The sequence below is a fragment of the Hippichthys cyanospilos genome, chromosome 13, assembly GCF_059441005.1.
Source record: "Hippichthys cyanospilos isolate Australia breed blue-spotted pipefish chromosome 13, RoL_Hcya_1.0, whole genome shotgun sequence".
NCBI classification, from domain to species: Eukaryota; Metazoa; Chordata; class Actinopteri; order Syngnathiformes; family Syngnathidae; genus Hippichthys; species Hippichthys cyanospilos.
In genome coordinates this window covers 11,338,574-11,359,460 of record NC_142381.1, presented here as the reverse complement: position 1 = coordinate 11,359,460, position 20,887 = coordinate 11,338,574, and the positions used below count along the sequence as shown (strand labels likewise).

The 20,887-nt window shown below is 37.6% G+C and overlaps 1 protein-coding gene across 10 annotated transcripts in view; it reads left to right on the top strand.

Moving 5' to 3' along the window:
• The window catches only part of macrod1 (mono-ADP ribosylhydrolase 1), a 129,148-nt gene that overhangs the window by 5,640 nt on the left and 102,621 nt on the right, over positions 1–20,887 (top strand). Inside the window, exons 4-6 of one of the 10 annotated variants that reach the window (XM_088431085.1) lie at positions 3,881–3,944; positions 4,032–4,071; positions 4,464–4,550. The exons of 6 other annotated variants lie outside the window; for them this stretch is intronic. In XM_088431085.1, the coding sequence (XP_088287211.1) occupies positions 3,881–3,944; positions 4,032–4,071; positions 4,464–4,511 (152 nt within the window). In that variant the 3' untranslated portion in view covers positions 4,512–4,550. Of the gene's footprint in view, positions 1–3,880; positions 3,945–4,031; positions 4,072–4,445; positions 4,737–20,887 lie in introns of those variants that run through there. 3 more of the 10 variants (XM_088431083.1, XM_088431084.1, XM_088431081.1) reach the window with 3 other exon arrangements.

The following is a 20,887-nucleotide window of genomic DNA, read 5'->3' as shown; positions in this document are numbered from 1 at the left end:
GATTTATTAAATTAGTTTAAAACGATCTAATTCAGTTAATTCATCATTTTAAAAATCAAAGATTTGAAAATGATATTAATTGTGAAATAAATGTTTTGTGAAAGTGAATACTGGAGGAGTGGTTTACGAGACATGTTCACAATTGTTACTAACTGTTTCGCTCATTTGGTGAACAGACGTTTTTCGACCCTCCTTTCCCCCTAAAATAAATAAATAAATACCTAGGTTGAATCATATGTATTTGGGATTGAATGAGTTAAAATTGCCATTTAAGTAAGTGTACAAGCTATGAATATTACGTTTTAAATAAAACTGATTTAAAACCAGTATACATTATTGCTGTCTAAATATTTTTCACTGAATTTAGTTTTCAAAAAAATCAAACCTTTAAATAAACATTTGTTGGGTTTATTACTTCAATTAAAATCGTAACGATTCAGAATGACTGGTGAAAAATCGAGATTTAATTTTTGGCTGTATCGCTTATCCTCATAAAAATATAAATTCACCCATATGTGAGAAGACTTTAATTTTCAATTTTTTTTTCTCCCTGAGTGACAGGCATTCTAAGATTTTTGCGTCGAAAACGTCACTGCAGCAAACGCGCCAACGAATGCACATTTACAATGTTTGTCAGCCCGCCCTAATTTATCAAGTAAGCGGGCGTTGCAGAAATCTGGGCGGGCCCTGCATGTCATTTGCGTCGCTCTCAATAAAGATTGGATTTACAGTAATTCCCCTCTCTGCCTCATTCTCCTCCTCCTGGCCCGCCCCCTCCCACGTTGCTTCTACATTTTAACTGCCCCTGGCTTCTGCCCACGCCTATAAAACACTACAAACATAAAAACCCACAAGCACTTAAGAGCTGTCCATGCATTGAGGTGGGCGGTGGGAGTCGGTGAGGGGGAGGTACGATGCGAAGGGGGTGGAGACGACAGGCCAAAACATCCTACTCTTTACACCCCTCAATCACTTGGTCGAAGAAGGGAGGAGAGATGGAGAGGAGGATATATTGTCTCTGATGAGCTCGCTGATTAAGATGGATTGCGCAATGAAACGTCGATGGAGTGATGACTTCTCAGGGATTGCGTACATGAACGTGTGTGTTTGTATAGCTGTGTGTGCATAGGAGGCTCATAACAGCTAAAACTCCTTTTCTAAAAAAATGGATTAATGCAAAGTTGCCCTGTGGTAATAAGCTATATTTTTAATCCACGGACATTTGATTCCTTAATTGTGTGCCAACACTTACTACTCCTGGTTCCCAGTGCAGTATTTAATGCACATTTGTGTTTGACGTTAAATGCCATTTATTGTGGCCTGAGCACCATTTGCATAAGATTAAACTTTAATAACAGAAAAAGATTTAAAAACTGAACTGTTTGCTCTGCTCTCTATTTTTCTATAAAGCGCTCGTTTGCAGGAGCGCTCTCAGTGTGTGTGTGAATAAATGCTACGGCAAAGTCTGATAAATCTTTCAGCGTAGACTATTAAAATGGGAAAAATCTGTCTCTAAAATTAAGCCCTGTGCCATCAAGTGATAAAGAATATATCTTTAGTGCTGCTGCAGTGCTTCTTCATCATTTGAGTCACATTATATATACTGGCACACAAGACCTAAACATAAGCAATTGCACGCATTTATACACATCTGCACATGCTTTTGCCTAGTGTGTGATACCATTGAGCGTGACTATTGTGTGTTTATGTGCAGGTACCATGTTGCATGTGTGTGTATATGAGATAGGCCCCCTCTAGCTTCTCTCTGCAGGTAGCAGATAAAGCTGTTGGCCGCTGTTGGAAACCCATTCAAGCTGGCTACAGCTGAGAGATACAAGATTAGGCTCGGTAGGTTTTTTTTTTTTTTTTTTTCCTCCTCTCTGGGCCGCAGGTGCCAGACAGGATGAGAGCGACGGCGACTGTCGTGTGTGTGCGCTTGCACTCACCGCCAACGTCCTTGCTGATAGATAAGAAGTCGAGAAATCGAGTACAGATGGGAGGATGAGGCGGGTCAACGATTGCACTAAACACACTACGCTACGGGTAGCTTCAGCGAGGATGTTAAAGCGTGTCATTTAATGCAAAATAGTAAGGCAGGCCAATATGACAGGGAATTGCCACTTTCCATCAAAGATATGAATGAATGGTGGTTGCGCATGTTCACTAAGACAAAAGTGAATCTGCCAATAAAAGTGTGTTGGAAGTTAGGAAGCAGTGACGAAGCATAATACTAACCAGATTTGCCCGGTAATGTACAACACAACACAGTTTTTGCTTTTTTCAATCTGGGTATTTTTCCTTTTGCTCACTCAATTAGCAAGGCTCTAAATACATTTTCGCCAGGCAGCTTGGTGAATCATACTTATTTTTAAGCTGAATTTGACTAGCAACTATTACAATTTTGTGGGGCCTTTTTTTTGCTGGTTGAGATACTGCTATGACATTATTAACAATTATTTTATTGTGATTTTTGATGTTTCATGCGTCTGACCTTTTCTCTGTCTGACTTTGAAATGTTCGACTGTATTTGAATTCGCCACCCGTCTCGTCCTCATGTTACCAGCTATCAGACTTATGCTATACCAAACAATGACAACTTAAAAAACGAGCAGTTTGTTCATGTCCTTAATTAGCGATTGAATTTGATATTGTAATGATTTTGGTAGCTGTGTAATATAATAAATAATAATATGATAATTTAGGATAAATGAGTTGTGAGGATGTCAAGTTATCGGAATGCAATTTTTGGGGACATTTTTCAAAATAAAAGCCTCTCTAAGGCTATTGCATTAATGTCCACATATTATTTGGTGAAATTTTATTTTAAAGTTGGCCTACGTACTGCACTGATGACATGTTAACGTTAAGTTGTTGCAGCTTGCTTGGCATATCAATGTGCTTCAAATAAACAAATGTAAAGCAGAATAAATACTAATATTCTTTAGCATCTTAAAGTCATAAATCGTGTTTAATTGTTTCAGCTCAAAAAGTGAGCTTTTGTTATTTTTTTTAAATATATGTCAAGTTTTGCTTCAGTGATCACTACTGTAATTCACGATATCAACGTGTTAATGGAAGAGATTATTGCAAAGGCTTCGGATTGGCTTCTCATGGAACATCTGCAGCTCTATTATCCCAATACATTTACAGTAATACTATAAATATTTCATAGTTTTAACACAAGGCAGAGAGATGGATATAAACGAAAGCTGTCCTTTCGGATGCCGTCTGACAGATGGTCGATGAAGGTGTCATTCGTCAATCCTGTTTGTGCTGTTCAGTCTTGTCGGCTCTCTGTCTCGCTGCTGCTTTATCAGAATCTTTCACTTTCACCCCACAGCCAATTCTGAAGGTCTGAATTCGTCATGTTGAAAAGCATTATGTTCGAAATGCGGTGATCAATTTATTATTAGTAAATAGGGAAGGAGTTGTGACAAAATCCAAAATTGCAATATTAGGGTTGTCAAGTGACCAGTTTTTCAAAAACCTATTAATAAAAAACATTTCCAAAATTGGGATCACGTTTTTCAACAGCGATTTTCTACAAAGCTTGTAACAGATATTTATTATGATAAAATCTTGCTGTCTTTGATTCTTTTGTATGATATGATATGATTCTTTTGAATAGCATGTCCACCTCACAGTTTAAGCCTTCTGAGTTCAAATCCGCCTGACTGGTTGTTTGTCTCTGTGCGCCCTGCGATTGGCTGGCAACCAGTTCAGGGTGTCCCCAGCCTCCTGTCCAAAGCCAGCTGGGATAGGCACCAGCAAGTCCGCATGCATGATTCTTTTGCATTTTTTAACAGTCTTTTCAGCAAAACAATTCTCAAACTTATCACTTATCAGTTTTGTTCTGCTCATCTGCACTTGATTTCCGCAGCTTTTGGGAGGTCATATGGTGGGAACTTGGGAACGAATGGGGTGTTTGAACTTGGTCTTGTAAAGTGAGCAAATATTTCATTTTTCTGATCATTGGTCAAGCAAATTTTTAAAGTAAAACTATGTAAACATCCATCATTGTCTTTGTGCAGATTTTGTTTTAAAGTCAGCAGAGTTCAGCCGCCACAGAAGGTAAATATAGCTTTTAAATGATTATTTAACCCCTTGCAACATATTATCCTCCATGGGTAATATTTTAACAATCTTTGTAATATTATGCATTTAATTTATTTTTACCTTTTTTATTCCAGGAGTCTTTTTAAATCTTAACTATGCAGTATGTATTAAATATGTAGCCAATGTTTAGGCAGGTGAGCATACGTGTTTCACATGTAATGTTATTGCTAATATATTGTACATACCCTAATCGGATAAAATGTCCTATTTTGAGTCATTGTTAGGAGTCAAGATGCACTAATTAAAAGGCTTTTATTCTACTGTTTTATCTCTTTTAAGTAAGAATGTGAGTTGGAGGCTTCACGAAAGTGTTTTCATTTTTTCACCAGAGGTGCTCTCTATTTCAGGCAGGTACACCTACGCCACGGCACAAGAGTGAGCGATACATATTGTAATCAAAGCTGTTGTAAAGAGAGAGGGGGCTGGAATAAATACATGTTTAAAAATAAAATCATTGCTTTGAAAAACATGTAGTACACCTGGACGTGAACAATACGTCAAGCTCAAGGGAGTTTTTGTGGGAAAAATAAAAGCATTATTGTCGATAGTTTCTCATAAGTAGGAATATTCCCAGCCATTTTGGGACAGTATGATAGATAATTGACAAAATGACCACATTGTGAATAAGTGCTCAATGCAAAACATGATTTTAAAAAAAAGATCACAAAAACATCTGCTAAAACGTATACCTTCTTAGATCAAATAAATTTTGTTTTCACGCTATATGTATTCTGTTTTGATAAATGATTTGCATTCATTGAAAAATGTGCTTGGAGTCTTATCACCTGAAAAAGATGACAACCACTATGTTTATCTTGACTGTCTGTTTTTGCATAATCCTTCAAAAACATTTAAAATATAGCATCTATGGGGTAGTTATACTTCACATTTGTAGTGTGCTTGTTGTAGTAAAGTGCTACAGAAGGATTCATTCTGTTTTCACCCTTGTAATTTGCTACTCTAAAAGAACAAGCTGACCCAAACCAATTGGTCCCAGTCTGCTTGTGTGGGGTGCACCAGGGTTTGAAGGACAGCTTTCATGCTTGACCCAGCAAATTGCACTGGTCCGACCTAATGTACGAATCTTTTTCAGCTTGTTGTCCCTGTAGTGAGCCAACAAGTCCTAAACACAGTCAGAAGCACTGACCTACATCTGCAAGCTGAATTCCTGATATTTGTTCCATGAAATATCATTAACTTAGTCATAACATTCTCAATAGTTTATTACTTAAGTACATAAAGTCATGATTTTAGGGAGTAAAGTCATTACTGTACTGTTTTAGTATCTAAAGTCATTACTTTATTAGTTTGATACAAAAATAAATGTTGCACTAGAGCTTAAGTATCCAAAATTATTAATTTAGTACTTAATCACCCAAAATAACCAATTAGCCAATTACTTCATTCATCCATTCATTCAGTTATTTGAAAACAATTAAAAACCTATGTAGCGCAATGTCTGGACTCTTAAAACAAAACAAAACAAAAATACGTCTTTGGGATTGATCGAACTAATTAGAAAAATTATTGTGTTTGTTCATTCTTCAGGCATTTCAATAGGTGTCAGTTCTATGTGGCTTTTTTACTATTTATGGGCTGGCCTGCTACCTATTCCCTTTGAACAGCAGGGAGCAAAAGTATATATTGTTAATAAAGAAAAAAAAAGGTTTTCTGTTCACAGAATGCATTGCAAGGCAATAATTCTTGTCATATATGTTTCTGTTTTAGTAGTTGAATTATGTCATTTAGCACATTATGCTTAATTTATGTTGCAAGCAAACTGTGACTAGGTTATGTGCAAAACCGTTACCTGCAGGTGAATTCTTGCACAACTTACTCACCTAATGTGTTTGTAAAAAAAACAAAATTTGCTTTGTTTGAATGACAGTTTTACAGAATGAGCTAATCAAAAAATGAAATGATATATATTTCAGAGTAAAAGGTTATGGTATGGATTTATGTATTTTAAATAATGACAGCAGTGCTACTTTAAAACCTCTATGAATGGTTAGAGTACAACAAGGTAAAAGGCGCATGTAATCTGCAAATATCTGTCATTTTTAGCCAATGTTTGAAGGGCCATTTAATTGGCCCTTATTTAAAAACTACCCATACTACTGTTTTTTAGTGTCTACATTATTTGAAATTTCAAACTTTGCCAGTCTCGGGTAATATCAGATCTAAGTTGTATCCAGATGTCATATTTTCTTCCATCCAAAAATTGAGTGTTTCTCAAGGTTGCCTTTTATCCTCAAATGACGACCACTTTGTCATCAAGTCACTTAGTCGAGCCTTTAATCGCAACGGGCATGTTGTGATCCATTGGGCCATCCTGCTAGTAACACGGGTCTGAGTAGATGATGGAAAGCCCAGAGGAGAGATTGTTCGTGTGGCTGCGGTCCCAACGGGGCGCTCTCTCTGCGCTGCACTTACCGTACATCTACCCTAGAGCTCTTGTCAGCTCCTCTTAAGACGGGCTCATATTACAAGATGCAACATGTCACACCAAGTTTGCCACTCCAGACAAACACTTTACATATCCGAGCTCGAAGAAAAAAAAGATTTTATTTATTGATGCCTATGCTTTTTGATGAAACAAAAACAATTTCTCCACGTTTTCATTCAGCAACTAAAAACGGAGGTTGTTTTGCTTCAACGAAAGTGATCTTTGCACCATTTCAAGTCCGTGCTTCATTAATCCCTTGAGAAAATCAATTAATCTGTTGATTATCTTGTCGATGAGTTGGGATAAAAATGTTTTAATCGCTTTTTTAAAATACAGTATAGTTTTGTATTTCAAATTGATTGTGCCACAACATATCATTTGGATGGAGGACTATAGGGGAAATAGAAATAGGGGAGTTTTTCCTGATGAAAGGCTTTCAAATATTTGGACAGTTGCTCAGAGTCTCAAAATGATTAGTGATATACTGTATATATAGTTATATATATCTGTAAATAGCGGCCATTGTATTGTTTTAGAAAATGGTTCTAAGTATATAAGCAGATCAAAAATGGTAAGGGTAAAACCAAAAAAAGTCATCAGTCACACTCACTGTATACTGTATTAGATTGTGATCGGTGTTGAAAACCATAGAAACATTTATAACACATCGATGGCACTTTCAATTGTTAAAATTCCCGAATGAGAGGACATTTTATCAGACATTTGTCTCGATGAGTTAACTGTTTTCTTCTTGGCTTGTCACTTATTCTGAAATCAGTGGAAAAAGGCTTTCCTTAGCTTTGGATGCGACCTTTAAAGGCTATTTTCATTATCGGTTAATCTCCTGTCAATTGTTCATGGTTTGAAATGTCAGAAAGCTAGATGAAAGAAATACTGAGGAAAAAAATGCCCCTCTCCTCAAGGGAGGGGTTGAGCCTAAAAAGTTTTGTCAGTTGAAACAAGGCCGGACATCTGTGCAGGTAATGTGATCCAAAATAGACCAATGGTTCTATTGGAGTGAGGGCGGGGGGCTTCAGAACAGAGCTAGGCTGTGTGCCGAGATGTTAATACAACAGACAAGCTGGCAAGGATACAGCAAAAAAGGGACTTTTAGAGGGTAGGAGCATGAAGCCACTGCGGTTACACTATGATTACACCTACTGAGATGCAGCATTAGAGGGCAGATTGAATGCAGCAAACACATCTAAATTTGGAAAGCACTTTTGCACACTTGGCTGCAAGAGAGACAACAGACAGGAATCCAATGTAACATTTAACACTACCTTTGGCAAAGGGGAAGGCTGTGAATAGGAACTACAATCGTTCGTAACTACGAGCTGTTTACATGTTTACTATGTAATCAAAACAAATTATGGAAATAGGTAGATTCTAGCATCCCACCGCCATGCTCTGCATTTAGGAGTCTGCATAAGATCTTTTTTTTTCTATTTGCAGGACACGCTACATACTTTTATTTCTTCACATTTTGTGTTAACGGCAAAAATAATCATGGTGCAAATATTCAGATCAGTTTTTGGTTATAAGGGTTATTAACAATTACCACAAAACACAAACATTACTTTCCTAATTGCACTGGTATCTGCATGAAAACTGATATGTATGGAGAAAATCCAGATGTTCTCTAAATGATACATCGCATTGTCAAGGCCAGTTTTCAAGTCTATATTTAAAAAAAAAGAAGTTATTTTTCTGCTGGTGTAAATGAAAAGCACTAATCACATTTTATTGTAATGCATAAAAACATGGCTCTTAAAGTATTATTTGTGATATGCTACCCACATGTACAGTAACAGTCAAAAGTTTGGAAACATCAACCATTTAGTTTCTTTTCAATACTCAGCAAAATCCTGATTGGTGAGCAATCAGTTCAGGGTGCACCTCACCTACTGCCCGAAGACAGTTGAGATGGGCTAAGATAATGCAAAAAAATAATGACAGATATTTAAATGAGATTTTTTTTGGGGGTGGGTAAACAATACCATGTTAATCAAAATAGAATATGAAAATAGAATATAAAGATTTTTTTTTCATCAAAACTGAATCTTTCAAAACCTCCAGTCAAAGTTGAGATGGTATTTTTACTAGTCAGCTTTATGATGTGGATGATGACGTTGTTAATAGCATTTCCAATATAATACATTCATGGGTTTGAGACCATATATATATATTATGAGACCATATATATTTATTTCAAGGTGTTTCTGAACTTTCAACTGGTTCTGTATTTTGCACAGAAAGCCAGCTTTAGTCTCTGTCATTAGGTCATTAAATTATTGATGGAAATAAAATGAAACTGCATATTATGGCTTTGAATATTATTCTTGTTGAGTGTTTTAACCCTCTACAGTCAGGCGTTGCAAATTTGCAACAATAATATGAGTCCCCTAGGTATTCCACATTAATATTGATTCAGGCTTTTTTGGGGGGAAAAAAAAAAAAACTTAATTTGAGGATGAAAGTGTTAAAGGGACAAATTCCTATGTGCTCCTTTTTTGCACTAAATGTTTTAATTTTTTATATAGGACAAAGGCAGGTTTAGTCTTTATATTGATTCATCGCCATCCCGATCCCTGCATCGAAAGATAAGTGACTGAATGGACCATTTATTCTAATTAAGTAAAATATCAAAGTAATTTCACCCATATCGTTTGTCTTCATATGTCAGCTTTAATAGATTGTTAGGAAACATGCATTATTTAGACATTTGCAGTTACTAACGTTTAATGCATTGACTGACTTCGAGTTTCAAATGTCCGACTGCCATGCGCAATGTATCTTGTGTCTCGCTTCAACGCTGGTGGCTTCTGTTGTATTTCAGAAGGACAATGTAATTGACTAGCAGTTTCTTAGCAGTGTTATTCACCAATATATTGAATATGATTTTTTTAATGGTGGTGTGTTGATGTTTGTAGGGACGTGAAATGATGGCCGATAAAAAATGAGTCGTGATGAGAAGTTAAGCTACCTGGTAGCAGCAACCACCACTGCAAAGACTGACTTAATAAATAAAAGAAATAATCAAAATTGTGTTTATTTTGAGGTTTGACTTAGCAACACGGTGTAGGCTTGTGATGTGATGTTGCCTAGGTACGTTTTTTTTTTTTTTTTGTCTCCTGTAGTCCCAAGAAAGAAACGAAAGCTCGGCAGTGCTCTGTTCTCGACTTGCTGAACTGCTTTCCCGTAGTTGCCAAGCAAGTAACACACCTCTCCTGTGAGCTCATGTGATATTTAGACAGATGCTCGGTGGCAGCATTTTTTGCATCATCACAACATTCATTTTCAGAGGCATTGTTTCAATTGTATTTGTCTGCGGCCAAAAACAAACAAACAAAAAGCCTTTTTTATTATTTTTATTTATTTATTAATTTATTTATTGCCATCTTCGGCTGCAAGTTTTTGGTCGCGCAAAATTTGCTGCATCGCTAATGTTTCTTTTTATGGAAGAACCACAGTAAGAAAAATCACCCTGTTTTGTATAGGAGCCTGTCACTGTGAGACGTGCTTTAAGTAATGACCTGAGTTTAACCTCCTAAGACACTTGAGAAAAACTGCTCTGGCTTAATGAGCCTTATGATGACACAATATGAAATTAGTTTGACATTACACTTAATTACTTTAGTCCTAATTGACCACTTCATTGTGATGAATATGATCATGAAAGTCTATCACACTAAGTTGCAGTTCTCTAAAGTTGTATTTTGTAAGTTTGCTCCTAAGCCTTGTCTAATCCTATTTTTAATCGACACGCTCAAATCTTTATCACTTTACATCACAGCTTTGGAGTCCTGTTGTTATGTCCACTCTGTCCTCACGCATCTGCGTCTTTGCCAAAGGCTCACTTGGGAGTCTGCGGTGGCTGTGCGAATTAGCCGCAGTATGACTTTAGACAGGGCCACTGCTCCACTTTTTTCAGTCCAGATCTGTCCGAGTTAATCATGCCACAACTGTCAGAAACATGACTTTACTGGTCATTTGGGTGCCGGCGTTAATGTCCTAAGCGTACTGAAAATTCGGAGCTTTCGAGCTTCACTGCACCGAATTTGCGTAGGATACTTCGGTGCCGTTTGTGTCAGGGAAGATGGAGGAATAATCACAATGCTCCACGCTGCTTTGGACGGCTCCAGAGCTTTGGTCGCCCCCGCCCTTTCCCAACCCCTCATCGCCCCCCACTCACTTCCATTTAGACATCATCACAGACAAACGGGCTTGAGACAGATTTACACCCTGACATTGAAAAGTTAACGTACAGTACATCCTTGCAGAGTTAATCCCTAATGTTGTCCGTGTCAGTAAATAAATGAAAAAAGAAAAGCCAAACTGTTGGGGTTTGCAAAAAAGCCCCTTCTTGCTAATTATTTTTCTCCCACCCCTCCCTTGTTAAGTGCTTTCCCACCTCTCCAATCAATCGGCACTTTAGCGAGCAGGAAGGGAAAAAGGACGTGCTAGCCTCATTAGCCTGATTGCGCCGATACGGTGGATGGAAAGAGATGGAGTGAATCGGTGGGTAAACGAGAAAAGGAGTCGGCCGAACATCAGCACTTGGCCCATCAGAGCCGCTGTCAATGAGAGAAAACGTGCATTTTATTGTGTTGCTTTGTTTCTGCCCAACTGTGACTCATGGTTCTATGCTGGGCCTGATGAAGTGGGGCCTTTTAAAGGGAGACTATAAACGGCATATGTACTGCATAATTTGTTTACCTACGGCTGTTACAGTTGTGCTGTGTAGCCCGAGCTGTGGGTTATGTGCATATCCTCTGAACTGTCACAACAAGTCGGAGTAATAGCGGCTGCAGACATGTTGCCAGGGTAACGTAAGAACTGAGACAAAGTTTCCCTTGTGATTGCGTATTGAACCACAATAGAACCTGCATGTAGCTGAGAAAGGAAGTTGTTGAATAGCTTTCATGCCATTCTTACGTGTCGGATGTCAAGAAAAAAATACTCAAACCTCATTAAAAAAAAGAAGAAAAAAATCATGATTAAAACAAATAATGCTTTAACAATATATGATTATTTCTCTTTTAAAGAAAGTTTTGTAATAATAACTAGAGAATGTAATTCCTGGAGAAATTGAGTGTGAAGTTTGAATGGCTGAACAAAACACCACCTATTTTTGAGTTGTTTTCCCACGCATTTTGTAATAAAACCTTTTTGAACATTCTATGTTTGTTCAGTCAGCCTTGGGGTCCTCCTTTTAGTTCGTCCCGGTCATGATCGTGACACATATGTATAGTTTTCTGCGTTAAAATTTAGGCATTTTGAAAAAAATCAGGTTCTTGGTAGGTTCTTAAGGTAAATAGAATGAGCTGAATTTTTTAAATTTTAATAGGAATGTAAATATGTGGAATGCGTCATTGAAATGAATGGTAAAAAACTAATGAGGGAAGCTGTTCTAAATTGGGAATGAATGGAATTAGAGGAATTTTTGGAAAAAGAAAATTAGAAGCATATCAGCCATGAATTTTCAAAATAAATATATGGAATATGAGAAGTCAAAAAACGTTTTGTGAATTTTGTGAATCCAACTAATAAATGAAATTGCTTGAAAGATCTTAATATGGAGATGTCAGAGTAGTTTCAATCTGAAAGAAAATTGACTGTAGAGTGAATAATGTATATTTTCTAAATATGGAGTAAGTCGAAGTTTGGAATGGTGAGAAAGATAACTCCTAGAAATTGATGCTTTATTTGCTCAAAGCCCTCACTATAACCCATTTAGATATGCTGTACTTTCTGGTTGCAGCCATTCCTAATGTCATCTCAACCTCACATGAAAAGGGGAAAAAAATCCATGAACAACTGCTGCTACTGAACTGAATGACAAGCACGGCATTTGAAGCATTATTTGACTTTAAAAATGATCAACTCAATGTGACCTAGGTTTATTGATATTGTCCTTTGAGAATTTCTGACAGTGTGACAGTAATGTGCACGTTGTAAAGCAGCCAAACTGTCAAACTTGTATGTCATTCTTTGACTCGCTTAATGTACTCTCGGGGCTGACTAATGATTTTACATTTCCTGCTCTTTGTAACAATAATAGTGAGCTGCTGTACCATCCTGGCAAAATAGTGGCTCTACTGACAGCCAGATAATCAGTTTAGCATAAAAATGCCGGCTGGGTCTCTAAAGTATTTGATGGCTGCAGTTCGCTTGTTTTATCAAATGCAGTTGAATTAAGGGAACAATGTGGATTAAAGCATGCATATAAACAATTCTTATATACAGTAATCCGTCGTTTTTCATGGTTAATGGGGACCGAAACCCCCAGCAAAAAGTGAAAAAAACGCAAAGTAGTGTCCCTACCCGGAATTTTCATGCAAGTGTGTGAATTGTATCAAAATTTTTAAAATGTGAAAAGTATTTATACTTTACATATTTAAGACAAATATTACTGCAGTACACATATTTACTTAAATCTTAAATTATTAAACTTTTTACAGTAACTGTACTGTTATCCCTTCCCATTTCCATCCCTTGGCTGTAGTGGGGATCACGGAGAGCCGCAGTTGCCCTCTAACAGCGCACGGACATCGAACAAAAGTGAAGCCTGTAGATGACCAAACATGATAACAAGTCGAGTTTACACTTGAAATTCCAATTTATAACAAAAGCAGTTGAGGTAACACCTTTTCAAACTCTTTTTTTTCCGTTGTCCTCCTCTCTTCTGTTCTGCCGCGAGCATTCCAGTTGTCACTCGGCATGTGACCTTCATGAAGAAGACTGGCCAGGCAATCTGTCAATCAGCTCACGGCATTCCTACAAGACACGTGATTGGCTCCTGTCTCCTGCTTTCGTTGGTCATGGCTCCAGGTGTGACCAATGTTCTTGTTTACAGTGTTCATTTTAAACGCTGCAAATGGCTGCTACAGAATGAGTTTATAAACATCAAGGCACCTCTGTGCAAATATGCAGTACAATTTTACCACAGCTGTTAATGAATTATCGTATGGAAGAATTCACACGAGTGATAATTGTGATCCGGTATTATAACAGGTGATATTCATTCTACATGAAATCTGGACAATCATGCTAAAACATGAATTAAAAATGCACACTCGTGGTGAGGTTTATCCTCATTGTTTTCAGTAATGCATCCTAATGCATGGTGACAATAAGCCCGTCTCTTAGGTAATCCGAACATGTCGAACAAAGTGGCATGCTAGTGTGAGTGTAGCTTTCAAAGGCGTCAAACCAACCCCGAGGCCCAGCTTCCTCTTCCCCACTGCCAGATCATCGTCATTGTCTGATCACATGTCCTTATCGCAGACGGAGCCGCCACATCACAGGCACGCGTACACACCTCGGCGGCGGGCTCACAGGAAACGCGACAAACACCGCATACAATTACCATCTTATAATTGCTATCTATTCGCCGTTGTTTTGAAGAGGCATCTGATAGTGGCGCGCTGTGCGGCAGCCCAGCTGCATTATCAGAGCTTAGGAAATGACATGACTATTTATGGGAGGCATTTATCCACTTATCCCATTGTCGCTATTGTCCAAAGCTAGAACGGGCAGCTGTGGTCGGAGCGCTCCGACAAACGTGCTGATGAATCATACGGAGCGCCCTTTTGGTTGATAATGAAAAGGTTTCTCATCAGGCTTTTCTCAAGGGTTACTATTGTTCTGTGCCCAAACTTTTATTTTTCTGATATGCCCGTTTCAAATTTGATAAACATATCATTTTGTAGGTCCTCACGCTTTTCACAGCGTGGCTGTTTTTTTGTCAAAGGAATTGTTGAGTTCCAGAGGCAGCGCATTTTGTTTATGGGGATTCATATCGATTCTCTCATTAATGTGTCAAACGCCCAGTTTTTGTTTGTAATATATATTCAGCACGTCAGTTCTCAGAAGCATATTTTCCTCCCGGTTGTGATAAGAAAAAGTTGTGCATCAAAAATCCTGCCTTTGCTGGGACTGGATTTACTTCACCACTGGACGAAATGCCTAATTCAGATTCAGTAATACTATATCTAATATTTTATTTTCAAGTGAAGGCATTTCAAACAATTCAATTGTCGGTGAGAATATTGGGCCTTGATAACATTGCAGTAAAAAATATATATACAGTCGTGCTTTGATCTAATCGAAATGGCATAAAATCATCTTCAATTAAATGGAAATGCCAATCATTGGTTCCCACCACCGACAATACTATTTGTATTTTCTTGGATAAGAAAAACAGAACCCAACAGTCTGAGTTTATTGGTTAAACTGTTGATTCATATTTTTCTGTTAGTAAATTGGCTGTCCATAAGTTTTCACCCTCCCTTCGTTCAAAAACAAATTATTATTTACATTAACAGATTCAATTACTGGTTACAAAACTGATACAAAATATGCATATCCAGTGAGTGTTACATAAGTTCAGTGCTTCTTAATTATATTTTGCAAAGCCCCCGCCCCCAGGTAAGAGAAAACATTTCACACTTCCACCCCCAGCCCCCCCACTTGTCACATCAACCATAAATACGATTATTATCTATAAAAATGGTATAAATATACCTGGATATTCTTTTTTTTTCTCAGGAAAATGCAACATAAAAAAAGTTTCAACAACTATTAACTACTTTTTTTTCAAACAGCATTTATACAGGTTAAAGGTTTGTCTAATTCAGGGGTGCCTGGCCCACTATTTGAAAAACATTGCAGCTCAACTGGTCATTATCTCATCCCTGAGCCCGTATGATGTCATTTTCAATTTTCAGTGGACATCAACTATCAACATGTGTTTGTTTTTAAAGGTATTAATTGTACGTGACGATTTAGTGATCAAAATAATTATAGACAAAATAATAACTTTTTACTGCAGGAAATGGCTATTATTAAATTGAATCCCACACATCACAATGCCGTGTCGGTTTCAGTTTAATCAAAGTGAGCAAGAATCCACTTAAATGTTGAATTGCCCCAAAGTAACTAGGCTGCTCCGGCGAATCGCAATGCACATGGTTAGACGACAATCCGTTTAGGGATTACACCGGTCTAAGGCACACGCAGTTGTTTAAAATGACACACAATCCATTTAGAGATTAAATTAGCCTAAATAACAAAGCTGCACGGTTTGTCGTCGAGTGAATAAAAGTGATTACGGTCCATGTACATGCAGTACAATCTTCATCAGCTCATATCCAGTCTTTTTTATACACACATTAAAGACTTCCTTTCAACCTGTGTCATGATGTTTTAATTCATGTGCAGTATTTAGTAGTCCTCAGGAATACGTACATCTGTTTTAAGTACCCACATGAGGACACATCTCTGGTTTAATCTTTCAGTCTTTGACATGCTGTGCTGTGATTAAAGAGGATTATTTATCCCTATCCCCAGGGTGCTACGCTCATCAGCTAAACTGAAAGCAAAATACAGGTGTGTTGTCTGCCATTAAAACAAATGAGGGCAAGGTGATGTTTTGGGATTCAAAGGATGCCTCAATCACAGCGGCCTGACAATTTCTTTATCCACGTGCCGGCGTTCACGCTGTCGCATTGTTGTGTGGTTGCGAGGAAAGTGAAAGTGCTCGGTCAGCATTTTTGCAAATGTTGCCGTGTTTTTATGTATTTTTAAAGATACTCATGCATTGTTAATATGCTTACAAGCAGCAGAGGTTGCATAGCTGAAGGATAATGCCGCCTGTTGTCGATACACTTCTGGAGGTTAGCAAACACTGGAGGGGAAAAAAAGCGTGAGTTCCCAAGTACCACTTGTTCCTTTCAACTCACTATCACTATGGCAGCTGCATATTTTGACATTTATCCTGAATGTCATAAGGTACAATGTGCAATACATACTATTCTGTATGGTATTTCCTATATTACATTGTTAGATATGTTACCACAGTATTTCTTTGTTTATCTCAGTTTTCCTCTTTAAAAAAATCACTCTATCGAAGAAAGCACCAGTATAGCGCTATTTTTCTTTTCAGCCGCATGTTTTGTGGACACGATACAGTGCTGGTGGCATTCACATATTTTTTTTTCATTTATGTTTTTATTTTTAATTCTGTGTTTTAACACAATACAAAGCACAAAAGTATCCCCATTGAAGTGACGAATGAACTGAAAGACATTTCTCCACCAACTGTTTTTTTTTCCCCCCAATTAATCGGCATGATAACTATATTGCATCTGCTCCTTCTAATTAGATTTCACTGTTAGCCTGCGTGTCCGCAGGATTATGCCAAAACGAGCTTGCTGAATTTCATTACTTTGTACTTTTTTCGACACTGCAATAAAGCTTTAAACCACAAGCCAGATCTTTCCTCTCTAAAATGAGCCAATAATGTATTGTGGTTTTTTTTTTTTTTTGCATTAATTTATGATGTTTTTAATTAGTTTCTCCAGAAATATTACTCACTGTAATTCCCAAATATAAGATGCACTTATGTATAAGACGCACCCTTAATTTTGGGGTCAAATTCTGGTATTTTCTGTGTTACCGTTTATAAGTCACACCAACACTTTGGCAACAATTTAAAAACTATCGCAAAACAGAATTAATCTCTTTTGTAAACTCTTAATATTTTCTCGTGTTCATATCCGTAAACTTTATATTTGTTGCACGTTAGGTTCAGTGTTTATCAGATTTCCCACATTGTGAGCGGTCAGTCAACGCCTCGCCAGTGTAATGTTGAAAACGTGCAAAGCTATTGTTTTCGTTTTCGTCTTTTTACCATAAATACCCAAGGTTGAGCAGCATCCATATTTCAGCAAGTTTATGATTGTTTATGTATGCCAAAAGACAGCAATTAATAACATTTATAGGACACAGCCATGACTGTGCGTTTTTACCAAATTTTTTTGCGATTGCACATGAGCTCCTGCTAAGTGTCAGAACTTGAGAGATTCCGCAATATGCCCTAAATGCAAATGCTGAGTCCAGCCCAGAGTGGATCCCTGCCGAGTTGGGCCGTAAGCCGAGCATGAGTGAAGACTGAGAGCTGTGGAAGTAGATGTCCAAAGCGAGAGCCTGCCGCCTGCAGTGTGTCTTCCAAAATTGCTTTTGCTCACAGATCGCTCATGTGGGAAGCAGATGAAAGGGCATTTCTGATTTTATAACCTATGTAAAAAAAAAAAAAAAAAAAGTCCATTTCTCAGTTGCAGTATTGCGATAATTGCAATAATCGATTTTCGATTCAAAACTGTTTCATTCAATTAATTCATTTTTTGTTACATTTACATTGCATTACATTTTACATTTACTGATTTTTGATTTGCAAGTAACATGCCTTTTCTATAGCTTTGATAGTATAAAATGAGAGGAAACTAAAATAAAAAAGGTAGAACAAGATATTGTCATATCACAGGAAATCACAGTACCAAAATGTGAAGAACTATTCCATTATTGAAAAATATTAATATTTCTCATACATTTATGACAAACAAGATGTGAAAATACACCTTTTCAAGTGAGCAGCTCATTTGTATCGGCAAAGCATGAAAGGTGTGCTAATTTGTTCCTTTCTGAGCATATCGGGAGCCTTATCAGTCAGAATTGTATCATAATATTTAGTCCAGTAGGTAAAGACGAGAATGCACAGAACTGATACGCATGCGCGACAGAAATCACTGATGCATAACGTCACATGCTTCACTTTGCGCATTTGCATACCTAACTAACTTTCATCCATGACAACTGAGCCTGAGCTGAACAAATATTTTTCTTTTTTCTTCTGAAAAGGGGCTCCAAGGTGTGCCGTGGCTTGAAACACATTTAAATGCTGTGCAAGATTTACAGACAAAAACGGTGCGTTTGAGACAGGGTGGAAATTTTTCAGACGAAGACAAGATGAGACAAACTGTAGGAACAGCACAAGTTCCATATAATAGTTTTCTCCTTGCCTTTCATAAAGTTAAGCATGTGCCTCTCATGTCTTCCCACTCTGAGGATACTTTTTTTTTTGACTGAAATGGCTTCGACTCGCTGTTGGTGCTGGGTATCATTCTCTCGAATGTGTGAATGAGATCTTTTACGTTGTCACTGTACAGACGGAGAATTTACCTCTGACTTCCTTAGTAATTTGGTCCTGCACAGTGTTGGGAGTAATGCATTACAAAAGTAATGTAATGACTGTAATGCATTACTTTTTGCTGTAACATGGTAGTGTAATATATTACACACAAAAAATTGTAGTATTGTACTTGAAATGAATTCAAATTAATTTTTAGCCTGACAAAAGTCCAGGACGAAATGTTTACTTGCTGATCTAGTAAAGCAGAGAAGAATGTGGTACTAGCGGACGGCAGGTCGAATCTGTATATGTATATATACAAAAACGAAACTTATTTATTCATGCTATACGTTTGTCTAAGCATGTATAGTCCTTTCTGAAGTTAAGACATTCGCTAATTCTTAATTATGCAAATAATTGATCTCAATGACATAATTAAGGTATGAATATTAGGCTAATTTCTTGCTCAGGCATCAAGCAGTGACACTAAAGTGGCTCTTGGACGTTCTTGTTAATGTAATTGTTATCCGTCTAATCCCTGGAGGCTATCTTGCTTTTTTTGTTTTTGATTTTATTCTCTCTCTACCTTGTTGATTCCTGTGATTTCCTCTGGAGCTATTGCTTCAGAGGATCCCGGACCATGGCTTAATGTTTTGTTGTTGCTGGATCACTTCATAGCTTGGAGGTAGCTCGCCGTTTCTGTCTTTGCAGAGAGAATGAATCAGTTGTTTGTTTTCCAGCTCGGTGGCTCCTTGGGGACCATCAGTCCCTTGTCGCTCAGGGGTGAACAGGTGCGCTTGTTTACCCGTCTCTCGTTTGTTTGCGGTGGTTCTGTCCACTTTCGACCATGACTTCATGAATGGATTGCAAATGCAAACTGGGGCTCCGAGACGGATTAGAGCTAGATGTTTGAAAATCTGAGCATGTGTGATGAATATTGACTATTTTTTTGTTTTCCTTAGGGTGTGTCCCTTTTTGGCCAATGTCTGCTGTTTTAAATCACTGCCATATATATTCAAGTAACTGCAGGCTTTAATGTTGTTGCACTTTTGTTCTTGCTTTGCATCAAGTCACATTTCTCTCTTTTTTTCTCCTGTGTATTTAGAGTTTAGTCACACTGAAGAAAAATGGGCTTAGTCACACTTACTTAATTTTGCCTTTCACACTGTGAATTAGATACCTTAATTATAGTCAATTGGATTCTAAACTGACATGTTAAAGTAAGGCTGTGGGAAAACACTTATGTGTGAAATGTATGCATTCAAGCCCACATACTTTTCCTAGAATGCATATATTAACAAAAATATGGTGACCTTTTGCCATAGAAGGATAATGTATGCAAACACCCGAAGATGCTTCGCTGCTATCCTGCAAAGTCTTTAAGCGTGTGAAAGGTAAAGTGGTTGGATAAAAAAAAAACAAAAAAAAAACACACAATTGGAATTTATTGAAATACAGCTGAGCTCCTGTATTGAAAATGGCTGTAATCAATAGTTGTATAATAATCCTTTAAATGACAGGGAATAAAATCCCACCCAGAGAGAATTATCGCACGGCTGCAGCTGCTCTCGGCTTTATGGAGCAGCACAGTGCGCGTCATGTCATTGTTTAAGCTGCGCTGCTGCAACTGAAGTCTTTTCTGCCAGTTGAACTCTGGGTGTCATTTTGGGCCTCAGCAGGAAGCTGTTCATAGTAAAAGAAATGAGGAAAAATCCACTTTTCAAACTCACCTGCAGGGCACAGTCACTGTGGAACGTACAGTTGTGCAAATGTCAGATTTTTCTTCGTCGCACATGAAACAGCAAAAAAAAAAAAAACGAAATAGAATTTAACAAGTATATTAATTGCTAAAATAAATGTACTAACACTTAAACTTAAGTGCCTTAAGGAGACATGTTATATATTTATTTCACTGTTTGAAACAGTTCCCAGCTGTCTTAATTAACATTCATCATGCCACCTTGTTCCTGGCAGATTTGGCCATTTCCTCTTCTGGGATGGCCGGCTGCTTTCTTCTAATACTGGTAAATAATTCCAGGGTGTGGAAAACAGGAGCATGCTGAGCTTAGAGAGAAGGAAAACATTTCTAAGGTACATGAACACCGCCATACACAAACACCCCCGCCAACAATTTTACAGAGCAATCATGTACAGTATGTATCGTTTCTAAGACGTAAACACCATTTCACTTAAAGCAAGCGCCTATAGATATTCCATTACATTATCACTGGTGAATGCAGCTTTTCATCACCAAGCCACAGAATTGAACTTGTCAATTAATGTATGACCCAAACACAAATGCCTCCTACTCACACATTGAGAGCTTAGCTGAAGCCTATCTTAGCATTATT